This window comes from Mesocricetus auratus, unplaced genomic scaffold (assembly GCF_017639785.1).
Source record: "Mesocricetus auratus isolate SY011 unplaced genomic scaffold, BCM_Maur_2.0 Super-Scaffold_100007, whole genome shotgun sequence".
Taxonomy (NCBI): Eukaryota; Metazoa; Chordata; class Mammalia; order Rodentia; family Cricetidae; genus Mesocricetus; species Mesocricetus auratus.
The window spans coordinates 84703979-84718271 of NW_024429191.1; the positions used below are offsets into that span (position 1 = coordinate 84703979).

The following is a 14293-nucleotide window of genomic DNA, read 5'->3' on the forward strand; positions in this document are numbered from 1 at the left end:
CCTCAAACTCAAAGAGATCCACATGACTCTGCCTCCCTGGAGCGGGGATTAAAAAATGACACGCCACCACTGCCAAGCTTAGAATTTTAACTTTTGATGTTCACCCAAAAACTCATACAAGTCAGGGGACAGCATAATCAGTGATTTCATTCTTTCATTCATTCATTCAGAGCACTAAAAAAAATCATTTAAGCCAAGGTAGTGGCCACACTTTCACGTCACTGTTCTCCTTCAGTCCAGGAAGCAGTATAAGTCATTCATTTGCCAGGTTAAAGGCAGGGAACATTTGCGGCAAGCTCTGAGATAGGTTTGCCACACTCTGGATGTTGTGATTGCTATGGTTAATTGTCAACTTGACGGAATCTAGAAATAACCTGGAAACCAGTCTCGGGGCATGCCTATAGCGGACGGAATACCTTATCACATTTGTTGAGGTGGGAACACTTGCCCACTGTGGGTGGCACCATTCCCTAGCTGGCATCAGCTTGCATATCATCCCACCAATGGGATGTGGCAGATACTTCAAGTCCTGGTTGCCTTGGATGAACAAGTCCACCAGGATGGACTATGAGTCAGAACGAACTCTTTCTCAAATTGCTTCTGTATATTTACCACAGCGACAAAAACTAAGACAGGTAGTAAATGTCTCCCAAAGGCCGGAAGTCATGGTCTGTGGGTGGTGCTATTGGAAAAAGGTGGGATCTTTTGGAAAAGGGGTTTGTTGAGAGGAAGTTAGGTCACTGGGGCAAACCTTTTGGGGCAGGGGAGTGTGGAACCCTAGGCCTTTCTTCCTCTTTTATTCCCTGGACACGAAGTGAGTTTCTTCTGACTTGTGTCATCCCTACCCCACTGACACTTGGCACCTGCACAGATGCTTGGCTCACCCTACCATGTCCTGGAACCTCTAAAACTGTGAGCCATCATAACCCTCTTTCTCCCTAAGTTCATTACCTCAGGTATTTGATTGTGGTGACAGAGAGCTGACAAACATGATCTTATTTAAGTACTGTTAAGCCCACCAACTAACAGACCCTGTTTCGGCCCCAGCTTCCCCGGAACACATAACAGTTTGGATCATTTTGGTCTAAGAAAGAAAAATTTAGTTTTCCCTGCAGCAATGATTTAGGGAGCCCTTTAAAGGGAAATGGAATTAAGTTGGTCCGTGCAATCGCTGTCACTTAAATGATGTACACTGTCACAGAGCCCACAATTCTAAAAGAAAGGCTGTCATTCAAAGTCACTACCAGATGTGAAATAAGGGGCTCGTTTCTAGGAAGGCAGAGTGTCTGAATCAAGTCCTTGGTCCACACATGGGCCAGGGCAGAACTCATGAGGGCCCATCTGAACACTAAGTCCTTGGATGGGAAAACATGCTGGTGTGGTGACTCTCTGTCTGATTCACAGTTCTCAGATGTCCCCACAGTGTGCGTGCAAGCACATGTGTGCAAGCACATGTGTGCAATGCATTTGTGGAAGACTGAGAACACTTGGGGTGACCTTCTTTGGTCCTGTCCATCTTTCTTTGGAGACAGAGTCTCTCTTTGGGCTGTTTAGGCTGTCCATTATGGCTGACCAGCAAGCTCCAGGTCTGTTTGCAGACCAGAGCTCTAACCCTTGTGGGAGGCGGGGCTGTGACGGTGAAACAATACAGCGGGGAGACAAGGACATTTATTAAAAGGAGCAATCACTTACATGGGAAGCGCTCTGCCCTCCGAAGCACAGCCAACATCCAAGAGAGGGTGAGCGCCCGCCTGTTCTTTCTTTTATCCCCTGAATCGTCCCACGGACCCTTGGGGCGTGGCCATCTGGGTACCTGGTCTCTCCCTACAGGGCTGCCTTGGCTTTACAAGCAGAAATTGGGCAGGACCCCCATTCCCTAAATTTAAATACAGACACCACCCTCATTTTCCTGAGACTTTTGCACTGGATGCAGGGGAAGGGGCTAGCCTGGTGCAGGTTTTTGGAGCCTCTGATGGAACTGCATTAGGCCATGTCATCAGTAGGCTGGTGGCTGTCACAAGCCAATTGCTCACATCAGCGGCATCTTCAAGGGTTAGACAAAGCCAAGGTGGAAAGTCTCCTGGCTCCATGCCTGCTAGAACATCATGGGAGAAGTTGGCAGGGATGGAGGTGATGAAGGCAGATAACCACAGTGCTTCCAGCATGTTCTAAAATATTGAGATGGGGACAGAATGAAATAGCAGGTGCTAAGAGGCAGGTAAGGAGGAAGCTTTCTCTCTCTCACTTTCCAAATATGTAAATAAACATATGTATGAAGCATCTATATATATATATATATATATATATATACTCCCTATATTTTAAAAATTATTTATTATTATGCATATAGGATTCTGCCTGCACCATACTTCATTACGGATGGTTGTGAGTCACCATGCGGTTGCTGGGAATTGAACTCAGAACCTCTGGAAGAGCAGCCAGTGCTCTTAACCTCTGAGCCATCTCTCCAGCTCCTACACTCCCCATATTGATTATGTAATATAATTATTTACATGACATAAAGCATAGAATCTAAAATAATATTCTGATCTATTATACTTGTAGTTGCACTCTCTGTCATTCCCTAGAATGCAAGTCTCCCCAGTGCAGGGACCTCTCTTCTGTTCATTGTTGCATCCCTTGAATCTAGAATGATACTAATTACCATATGTGTATATGCATGTATATATATGTGTGTGTGTGTGTGTGTGTGTGTGTGTGTGTGTGTGTGTGTGTGTGTGTGTTTGCAGTGCTGGAGTTGAACCCAGGTTCTTGGCATGAAATGTACGCAGCTTTACCACTGAGCTACATCTCCAGGGTCAAAATATTAATTTACTTATTGTGCGCATGGTGTATATGCAGATGTTTTGTACACACATATGTGGGAGCCAGAGGAGGGTGTTAGGTGTCCCGTTATATCACTCTCCACTTCATTCCTTGAGACTGTCTCTCACTGAATTTGCGGCTTAGCTGTGGCCACCAAGTCCCAGCAACCCTCATGTTTCAATTGCCAACACTATTGGAGCTATAGGGGTGCACAGCCATATCTGGCTCTTAAAATGGGTGCTGGAACCTAAACTCAGGTCCTATAATAAACACTGTTACCCATAGAATGGTAGAGCTGACCCATAGAGCCATCTCTTCAGCCCTCCAAAATGTTTTCTAATGAATGGGGATCCTCAGCGTGTACTTAGAAGTCAATAATGACCATAAAGTTTCTCTGAAAATCCACATTGACAGGCAATCAGGTCAGGACCTATGAGTAGGACACTTTCTCTATCACCTGTGTCTGGGACAGCAGGCTCTCACATGAGTCTTGGGCACAGAGCTGACCCTAAGATGCTCAACAGATCTGGAAGAGGTTGGAGCACAGGGAGGGGAAATGGGAAAGAGATACCTAAGCCATGACAGCAAGAGTTACTGCTAAATAAAGGGACCAGATGATGACACTACAGTCTTGGTGAGAAAAAATTCAGGACTTCTAGAAATTTTGCCCTTTCCTTCAAAAGCCAATGGAGGCTGGGAGAGATTGTGGGGGTCGGTGAGGGCCATGTGGCAGAAAGACCACTGGGAGCTGGAGATCCTCCTTAGTGATGGATATCAGCATGGCCTAACTAATCCCACAGCCATGATGGTAGAGAACATGAAATGTCATGACTGAAAAACAAGCCCAAGAATAGTCTTCCTCCAGGCGTTGGTGGCGCTCGGGGAGGCAGAGGCAGACAAATCTCTGTCAGTTTGAGACCCGCCTGGTCTACAGAGCAAGGTCTAGGACAGCCTCCAAAACAATGCAAAGAAACCCTGTCTTGAAAAAACAAACAAAAAAGAATCGAGTCTTTCATGGGGGGGGGGGAAGGCAATCAGTTCTTCAGCTCCCTTCCCTCCACTGCTGGGCTGCCGGGGGAAATATGCTGATGGAACTCAAAGGACATGCTAAGAAGTGAATTTAGCAGACAGTGGTGGCCCACGACTTTAACCCTAGCACTTGGGAGGCAGAGGCAGGCTGATCTCTGTGAGTTTGACGCCAGCCTCATCCACAGAGCGAGTTCCAGGACAGCCAGGGCTACACAGAGAAACCCTGTCTCAAGAAAAACAAAATATAGCTGAATTTAAAGGAGTGAGGGCTTAATTAGGCTCACAGCTCAAGTGTCCATTACAGTGGAGAAGTCTCGGTGGCAGGAAATGAGGGTGCTGGACACATTGCCTCCGCAGTTAGCAAGGAGAGGGTGACAGAAGCTTGTGTTCAGTCACTTTCTCCGCCTCATGCAGTCTGGGACCTCAGCCCATGGAACGGTGCTGCTCACATGTAGGGCTCGTTTTCCCACTGCAATTAACCCTGACTAACTTCTTCACGAGGATGCTCTAGGCCAACTGAATCCAGACAATCATCTGTAACTATGCCCAGAGGTTTACTTCCCAGGAGACCCTAGAGTCTCCAAAAGTGACAGTCACTATTAGCATCACACTCACCTTCCTCTGTTACCAGGTGATAGTTTAATTTATAATCACTACTCCAGGGTCTGATTAATATTTTGCCTCCTTTCTCTGGATGCCAGATGAAACTAGGAATTTTGAAGGTGAACCAAGAAATGTCACTTACTTGGCTAAATGAACTGGCTCTAAGGTCCCCCAGGGAACCAGTCAGCAAGCATAGCGCTGTGACAGTGTCATGGGATGGACCTAGGGATGGCACCTAACATACCCAACACAGCAAATGCATCAGGTGTCACCAAAATTTAAAGCACACCCAACATGGCACCTGCCTAAGTAAAGGGGTTGGAGGATAGAGCACTCTCACAGCCTCTGGGAAGTGAGGGGGGGACCACTAAAAGATAGATGGTACTTTAAAGGACATTATGCCTGATTCAAAAACTAGCAAAGGTCTCAACTAGAAAGATACTCTTCCAAAGAGTGTGTAAAGAAACGACAGACACTATGGTTATTAGAGACCGGCAAACCACAACCACAAGAAGAGAGGAAGACTAGGGAAATGGCCCAGTGGGTAAGAGCACTTGAGTTAAATCCCCAGGAACCAGGTTAAAAGTTGAGCACGTTTGCATAGCCGCATGCAGGGGTATGGGGGTAGAAATAGCCCAGCTACCTACAGGGTTCAGGGAGAGGCCCTGTCTCAAGGGAATAAGGTGGAGAGCCATAGGACAGGATGCCTGACATCTTCTTGTTGCCTTGATGGATGCACACGCATGTGCATCCACGTGTGTGTACCCCTTCATAGCCACTGGAATGACTGTGCCCAAGAGACACGCAGCATGTAGACAAATGCTTGTATGGAGAAGGTGCTTAGAATGTAACACGGCTCGCCTATGCTGGAAAACAGTCACTTCGGAAACTTCTCTTCCTACACAGTGGTCGTCAGGGCTAGATCTGAGTATACAAGGCATGCTTATGCTGGTGTACAAAATAACAAGTTTCATCTCGACATTTTCATATATATCCGGTCCACCCTACCATCACTCTCCCTCCAATCCTCCCCTCCCTAATTTTTGGGTTTCCTCTATCCTCCCAAATAATCTTCTCTCTCTCTCTCTCTCTCTCTCTCTCTCTCTCTCTCTCTCTCTCTCTCTCTCTCTCTCTCTCTCTCACCCTCAAACAAAGATTCACAGGAAAATAAGAACATTGTTTTTCTTCCCTCTGTTGCCCAATCCCCCCCCCCCGTTTAGGTTTCTTCTTACCCCTCAATGACTCCTTCTATTATTTCAAGTCATTATAAAATTATTTTCTGTCTAGCTAGCTAGCTATAATCTACAGTCTGCACATGACAATGTTTGTGATTTGGAACAAGAGACAGAAAGATGGGACAGTTGGAGATTACCCATAGCAACTGTGGTAGTGATGGCTGCAAACTGCAGGGGTGGGGTAGGCAGCAGGGGTGGGGTAGGCAGCAGCAGAAGCCCTTGGATTAAAGGCTACTGTCATGTTGGGTTCTTGACCCCTTCCGGAGCTGCCTTGATTTCTGGCCTTTTGTGTGTCTCCAGAGAATTCTGTGGGCCCCTGATATCCTTTCATCAAGTGTTCTTTCTGCTTACAACAGACTTTGTTTCTTTTGCTGGTAGCAATGAACCTTCACTGAGAGCCTGAAATTGCCTTTTTGACTAGTCTTCCACTTATCCCCATAGATACCTTACATCTGAGCCAAAGTGAACTGCTCTCTGAGATATGAATGTCTGAGATTGGCTCGGTAATAACAATTATGGCCTAATCTATCTCTCCTTTGAGCAATTTTCTCCTTTTCTGCATTAGCAGAAGAGTAGGCCCTGGTTACACAGATTTGGAATAGATCCAGAACTACTCATGGTTGCATTAGGCAAGAAATCAGTTTCTAGACCCATACAGATTGTTGCAAGGGAGCCTCTGGTAACTCTGCCAGCTAGTTCACTTAGGTCTACAGGACACTCCACGCAATGATAGAAAGTACTACACAGGTACTGAGGACACTGTAGCTAGTGTCAACTGCCCTTCAAGACCAACTCTCTCAAGACACCCACATGGAATCAGACAGACTCACAAATGGCCAGCCCAACCAGGCTTGGACCCTCCCTTGAGTGGAAGACAAGGACCAGGTCTTTACCCCGTAAGGGATTCCTTCCAAAGCTGCATACTTACTTGTATGCATAAGACTGCAACACACAGGCTAATGACATTCCATGTGACACGACAATCACGTGACCTCTGCATGCAGGCCCTGGGTCAAACTGGATTAGCTCTAGGTTGTACATTACTACAAACCAATGGGTTTGATTTTCCTTTGCATTCATGGGACTCCATCTTACTAACTCATGCTTCTGTCATACATGAATTTCTTTGGAGACAGAGTCTCACTAAATAGCCCAGGCTGGACTAGAACTTTAATTCTCCTAGGCCAGGCTCCTGAGTACTGACATTACAAGAGTGCACCACTATGCAAAGTTGCTCACATATCAATTTTTCCGTTTTCTTTTATGACATGATAATCTCTCTGTTGCTAAGATATGGACCTAAAATTAATTAATTAAAACAAAGAAATAAGAACAAAAAGTTACGGGTTAATTGCTTTCACATGAGTGAAAAGTCTTTTAGGTTATAAAAGGACAGACCTAGTTTCAACTCATACAAAAGAAGCTAAAAGAGCTCACCTCTGGAAAGCAAACTGATTAGCTTCTGGTTACCCACATGTGCATGCAGAGGGAAAGTCAATATCATGGTGAAGACATATTTTGAGGGTAAAATAAGGGGCATACTGGGGGCTGGAGAGATGGCTCAGTGTGTAAGAGCATAGATGGCTCTTCCAGAGGATGAGGGTTGAAGTCCTAGGACCAACACGGCAGCGTACAACTGTAACTCCAGTTCTGGGGGACTCGACACCCCCACACAGACATACATGTGGGCAAAACACCAGTGCACATAAAATAAATAAATTATATGTATATGTGTGTGTATGTGTATGTATGATGTACCAAAGTATATCCTAGACTGTCCAACTGAACCTACATGTGATAGGTTTGCCTACCTGTTTATATAACTGATTCCCAGGCTCTCAACTGCATGATCACATGGTTAGTGTGCCTGGGAATTTCTCCCATTAATTGAGCATAAGTCTTTTTCCTGTCATCCCCACTGGTGTTGGCCATGTTAGGTTAGGTGTCAGCATGTGATGAGCTAATTCTCATCCATCTAACAGCACTGGGACACACCCCCTAGTCTAACCTGTCCATCATTTCATTCACTCTTCACATCATTGGAGTTTCTAGTTCTTCTAACAGCCTTCATAACACACAGTGTGTCTCTCTCCATTTTTCAATGCATCATTGAGGAACAGACCAAAGTAACTGAGGTCCGTTTTGACTGGTGGAAAAATTAAGCAAAGGAGGCAGATACATGTGGCAGACAGCCATACTCTACTCTAATGGACACCGCCCAATGGCAATGTCTAAAACTCTGAGTCTACTATATACGTGCATAGATTACAGACACACAATCACCATTTTATGTGCATACACACATGCATAATTGTCTCATTATCAGCCCAAATCACTGTTTTTGTGCTTTCTTTTTTGTTAAGTTGGTTACAGGGATCGAACTTCGGTCATCAGGCTTGTGTTGCTAATGCCTATTCTCATATAAACGGTATTTGGGCATCCAAAGATAAAACCGTCACATGTCCCTGTTTAATCTTGGAAGATGATTCTTCATTCCAAACGACAAGTTTTTCAGATTGAAGTGTCTCAACTGAGAATTTTAGACTCGGAACCCTTCCTAGCTGTGGATTTCTCAAAGCAATGATGAGGACACCATCTAGATATTTAGCCAGACATTTTCTTTTTTGCTGTTCTTTTTTCCAATAGCTTGCCTATTGCACTTTATGAAATTTGTCAGAGTAAATCTGTTTCATTAAGCTAAACCTCAGTGGAAATATCCCATCATGCAGCTATAGCACATGGTGTGCCCATTGACGCTATCTGGATTTTTTTAAGGTTTTTTTATTTTTCATTGCAGTCAGTGACAGAATGGATCTCATGGTGCCTGTCCCTTGGGCACAGCGCAGTAATTCTGTGAGGGTTCCACCCTGAGATAGAATTGGTAATGGACGGTGTACGCAATTCCAAGCTTCCCCTGTTACTGCCAATGGTTCTGTAGAGAGGCGATACTCCCTCCAACGTTGGAAGAGAGTTGTTTTCTCACATCCTTGTTAATCCCTAGGCTCATCAGACTTTAATTTTTGTCACTCTGATGTGTGTGAAAAGAGATGTTCTTGTTTTAAGCTGTTTTATTGCCTCCCTAGGAGGTGTTTCCCGTGTATATTCTGTTTTATTGCCTCCCTAGGAGGTGTTTCTCATGTATATACTGTTCTCACTTGCAATTTTCTGAGCCACATTTCCAACCCCTTTCTCAGTTTTTGAACTGATTGTTTGATATTTTTATTTGTTAATTAAAACAAAACTTTTTTTGTGGACTGGAGAGATGGCTCAGAGGTCAGGAAAACATAGTGCTCTTACAGAGAACCCAAGTCCAGTTGCCAGCACCCACATAAAACAGCTCACAACTACTTTTAACTCCAGCACAGGGAATCTGATGTCCTCTTCTGGGCTCCATGGGAACTGCACTCACATGCACATAAACACAGGAACATACACATACACACACACACACACACACACACACACGAAATAAATCTTTTTTACAAATTTTATTTGAAAGTCCTTCTATTTATTTAAGTATCAGAATTTTCTATATAAAAACATTATCATCTGTCCATGTCTTTGTGTATGTTAGGCCTATCCTACTCTGCTAATAACAAAGGACACTTAGCTATATTTTTATCCACTTTTCCACCTTTGGGGACTTCATGGATCTATAATTTATTTTTGTATGTATGCAGTGAACTAGAGGTTTGGTTGTGTTGCTCACTGAAAATTCAATCAGTGCAGCATGATATATTGAGTAGTAGAACCTCACTAATGTCTCATGCTGGCTCTGTTTAGAACCAAGCACTTGGGGCTGGGGAGATGGCTTTCCCCACAAGCATGAACTGTGTAGCTGATGATAACCTCAAATTTCAGATCAGGCCCTCACCTAAAAGTGCTGGGATCATTGGTGTACACCACCCACTTTAATTTTGCAAAGCCCACAGATTTATAACTAAATGATTTGTAACCAACTACCTCTAGGTTTCTTTTTCTATTGTGAATGTTTTTATTTTCAAAATTAAGTTCTTGCAGCTATCCTACCAATTTATGACCTACATGTATAAAGTATGACATAAGCATAATGATCTGTTGACCCTTGCATATGAATTTACAAGCAGTCACCTTACTGGTTTGCTTATGTTGATCTTAATAACTATGTGCAATGTCTTTGATTCCCATTAGTTGATTCTGCTTCAGTTCTTTTTTATTCTATTGTGTACATGTGTGTGTGTGTGTGTGTGTGTGTTGTGTCTGCCAGGTGCCCTAGTTTCCTTTCTGTTGCAGTAATAAAATACCCTGATAAATGCAGCTTAAGGGAAAAGGATCTATTGCAGCTCACAACTCCAGGTAGCAATCCATTGTGATAGGAGGCACCAAGATGGCAGGAACTTGAAGTAACTAGTCATACCCATAGTCAAGAGCAGAGAGAATGAATGCATACACGCTTGCACTCGGCTCTATAACTCCACCCTTCTACAGTCCAGGATCCCCTGACTAGGGAATGGTGCTTTCCAGAGTGGGCTGGGTCATCTCACACAAATAACATACTCAAGACAGTCCCCCACAGACACACCCACAGGCCAGCCTGACCTAGACAGTCCCCCCAGGGACACATCCACAGTCCAACCCCACCTAGACAGTCCCTCACTGGGATTGTAGACTGTGTCCAGTTGACAGAATGAACCATCACACTAGGCAAGCACCACCATTGAGATACGTCCCCGGTCTGCCTCTCGTCTTACAGAACTCACTAACCAGTACCTTCCCGTGGTGTCAGATAAAAGGGGTGACAGCAAGAATCCTCACGCTGTTCTCAGTTTTACTGTAGAGAAGTACACAGGAAGATTGATTTAATGTTAATAGAATGGACTTCGGGAATAAATGTGGTTGGTGGTTTATTCTTATTTTCTGAGAGATTTGACTTGCTTACATTTTATATAGAATTTTTATGTTTATGCCCCTGAGATTAATGTGTATAAATATTTTGATTTGTAATTCTGGGGAGAGAATCCAGGTCCTTGCATGTGCGAGGCAAATGCTTGTCACTAAAGTATTCTCCATGTACTATTGCTGTTCAGCACTGTTACTGCTCACTTCTGTTACCAACACTCACAAGGCAGGCAGCAATAATGTTCTTTCAGCCATCCCTCTCTGTTCCCCCTCTCTCTTTTTCGTTTTTTGTTCCTGGAGATCACTCAATTATAATACCATCAATAAAACACTGACAGGAAAATAATTTATGTAACTCATAAAAGTATGGTCTTGGCATCAGTCAACTGGGAGAGCACTATATGGGAACTTGCCATGTTCTCAGAAGTGGATCCTGGCTTCTTAAACAGAAAAGAGAGGCCGTGGACATCTGTTTCATTTTATTAGAGATGAAAGTTTGAAGCCTTGTTGAGTACAACTAGGTCACACATTACCATCCCTAGCTGCAAGGGTGACTGGACATTTCAGCTTATTTTGCCATCAAAATTAAGACATCTATTATATCTACCCCTAAGAACTGATCAAGTGTTCTCTAGAAGTTACTCATTACTGTTTCTCTGGAGGTTGCTTTTGCATTTTGAATATTTATGCTTGCCTTAAAAAGAAAAGGCTGTGTGTGGCACTTTATGTCTTTAATCCCAGCACTCAGGAGGCAGAGGCAGGTGGATCTCTGAGTTTGAGGCAAGCCTGGTCTACAGAGAGAGTTCCAGGACAGCCAGGGGTACACAGAGAAATCATGTCTCAAACAACAACAACACACACCAAGAAAACCCCAAACCAAACAAAAAAAGTGAACGAAAACAGTCAACATTTCTCTTCAATCCCTAAATTATATTAGCACCTTGGGGCATTTTCTTCGTTATAATAAGGTCTCTTTAATCTCCTGCTATTGTTGTCTATTGTTTTGAGGCTACAAATATGCCACAGCTAGCCATTGCCCATGCCTTTATAGCATTGCTGGTTCCTCTGTGTGCAGTCGGCTCTGCCCAAGTGTTTGCCAGTTTCTCCTGTATGACCTTCTCCTTTTTCTTCAGTTTCAGCTTGTGGAAGTATCTCTGCCGGTAGTTCTTTCTTTTAAACAGCACTTTAAGTGTTATTTTTAAGTGTGTGTGTTTATATGTGCACACAGGTGCAGTTGCCCATGGTGGAGGAGGCTTGGAGCTGGAGTTACAAGTGGTTGTGAGCCACCAGACATAGGTGCTGGGGACTGACCCGTGACGTGCTTTTAGTTTGAGTGTCTCAGCCTTCAGCTGTCATGAACCTGTACGTACGCCGACTCCCAGGGCCAGCTCTCCATCTGTGTAGGCCTGAGGCCACATTTCCTGTCCCAGGATGGGTATAACACCCCAACCCCCAGACATCAGGGCCTACAGTGGGCCTGATGTCTCCCAGCTTCCACGGCACTCGCTGGCCCTTTTCCCATCCTCTTTCAGGTTCCCTTCTAACTCTAGGACCTAAGGATTTCCCTTTCTTTGTTTTAAGCTTGGCTTTATATTGTTATATTTCATCCTGTGTTTGTCATAGGAAGTGGGGGAGGGTCAACACTAATCTTTCCAGTTACTATTACTGGAAGTGCACACATTCTATTTATAACGCATTTTCCTCTCACTTATGTTTATGACTACTTTAAAATAAATATCATATATTTTGATAGAGAAAACAGACATGACAGACAGCTGGAGACGTCTTCTGTTTCAGCCAAAGTTATAAAGTTTCTAACATTTTTCTTGATTTGGGTACATAGGGAACAGTCCCCAGGCACTAACTTAAGTGAATGCAACTGTAGCTGAGAAGTGGAATTTTCCATAGTTTCTGTGCTCCTGAATGTCCTTCATTCTCCTTGCTCCTGGGAGGTGGTCCCTGACGGCACCTGCTCTGGTGTGCTTGACACCCTCCACACTGAGAAGACCCGAGCAGACTATCTAGAACTCTGTCTCTAGCCATACCTAGGGCCCAGTGACTTTCACAGATAAACAGTTAGCTGGGGCCTGAACTACTTCTTAAATCATGGGAACCCACATCTTTCCAACAGACGAATGGGTTCCATCTCATTTGCATTTCAGTGTGACTCAAGAATTCCCTGGGACTGTATCCCCAGGCGGATAAAAGCATATTTGGTTGGTCAGCCCAAGGCCTTCCCTGTCAAGGTACTGGATTGGAAGACTTCCGTTAACTCTGTTGACAAGAAGAGAAGTCTCTTCTCATGACAGAGTAGTCTAGTTCAGCCGTCGGGAGAGTGACATGTCTAAATACGCCCCCCCCACCACCACCACACCCAAGGCTCAGAAATGGATGACAACACCCAAGGCAATGGAGATAGGGGGACACCTAGCTTCTCAACAGTCACAAATGCAGGGGCAGGCTCGTACATGTCTGCTTCGTGTGTGTGTGTGTGTGTGTGTGTGTGTGTGTGTGTAAATATACGATGGAAAGGCTAATACAAGGTTCGTTTGCTGAACAGTTAATTTCATTCAATATATTTCATATAGGACTACACATAATCTTTGTGTGTGTACATGGAGGCAAGAAGTCCACGTTGGGTGTCTTCCTCAACCACTCGCCACCCATTTTTTGAACACAGGGAGTCTCTCACTGAACCTGGAGCACACTGATCTGGCTAGCCTGGCTGCCAGTGAGACTCTCGAGGAATGCTGTCTCTGCCTCCATCGGAAGCACTGTGATTACAGGCACATGCTGGTGCTGGAGATCCGAACTCAGAGCCTTCCTACTTGTGTTGCACACCCCCCCCCACAGCCCTTCACTAAAAATATTCTGACCCAGAAGAGCACTGAACAGAAAAGCAATGGCTGAATGGGGATATAGAATAGGGAGAAGACTGGACAAGCCCCAATAACCAATTATGCCATTGGCAGTAAGGAAACTGAAGATATTAAAAAATACATTTTGCAAAGCAGAAAACATAGCTTGGGTGAGTGCTGGCTTATAACTTGCCCAAAAGGAGAATTACTAACACAGGAAGGGTGAGGTCCCTTGGAGGAGTGGAAGCCCACCTTAGCCACCATGAATTGCTATGGTCACTTGGTTGGTTTTCTCTGGGGACACCTGGGTAGTTACCAGACAGTACTGAAAAACCTATTAATCAAGACCCATAGCCACAGGGGCTGCCGGGTCCCCTACTACGTCAAGGCACAGCCGTTTCCTCTCCTGGTTAACACGTCCTGGGGATGGATCAGATGTCCTCTCACATCATCAAAGGTAGCTTCAAGAGAAGCTTCACACTCTCCTGACGATTCTGGTTTTGAAGCAGTCATATTGGTGTCGGTCAGGGTGGCACAATGGCTACCCTCACGGCGTCAGGCGTCAGGGACTCACCTGTTGAGATATACTCGCTTCTCCGTGAACTGCCCATTGCCGTGGTGAGGGTCCTCGAAGGGCTCGTTCTGCACGACCTCCACCCCTTCTCCCCGGTCACTCTGCTCATGGCTGTGTTTGCTGATCATATACAGCTGTCCGATTTTGTACTGCAAAGCAAACAGAATCGGAGACAGAGAGGTCAGCCCCAGGTGCCTCTGATGAATCCGCACACTGTCCTCCAACGACAGGACGCCCAGGACACTGTCCTCCAACGACAGGACGCCCAGCAACTAATCACATCCACCTGC

At 44.8% G+C, this 14293-nt stretch overlaps 1 protein-coding gene across 3 annotated transcripts in view; it reads right to left on the reverse strand.

Annotated features, from left to right (window-relative positions):
* Pitpnc1 (phosphatidylinositol transfer protein cytoplasmic 1) overlaps nt 1–14293 on the reverse strand; it is a 269963-nt gene that overhangs the window by 121294 nt on the left and 134376 nt on the right. For all 3 annotated transcript variants that reach the window (XM_005069994.4, XM_021227137.2, XM_021227138.2), the window contains exon 2: nt 14004–14152. In XM_005069994.4, coding sequence (XP_005070051.1) covers nt 14004–14152 — 149 coding nt within the window. The remainder of the gene's footprint in view (nt 1–14003; nt 14153–14293) is intronic.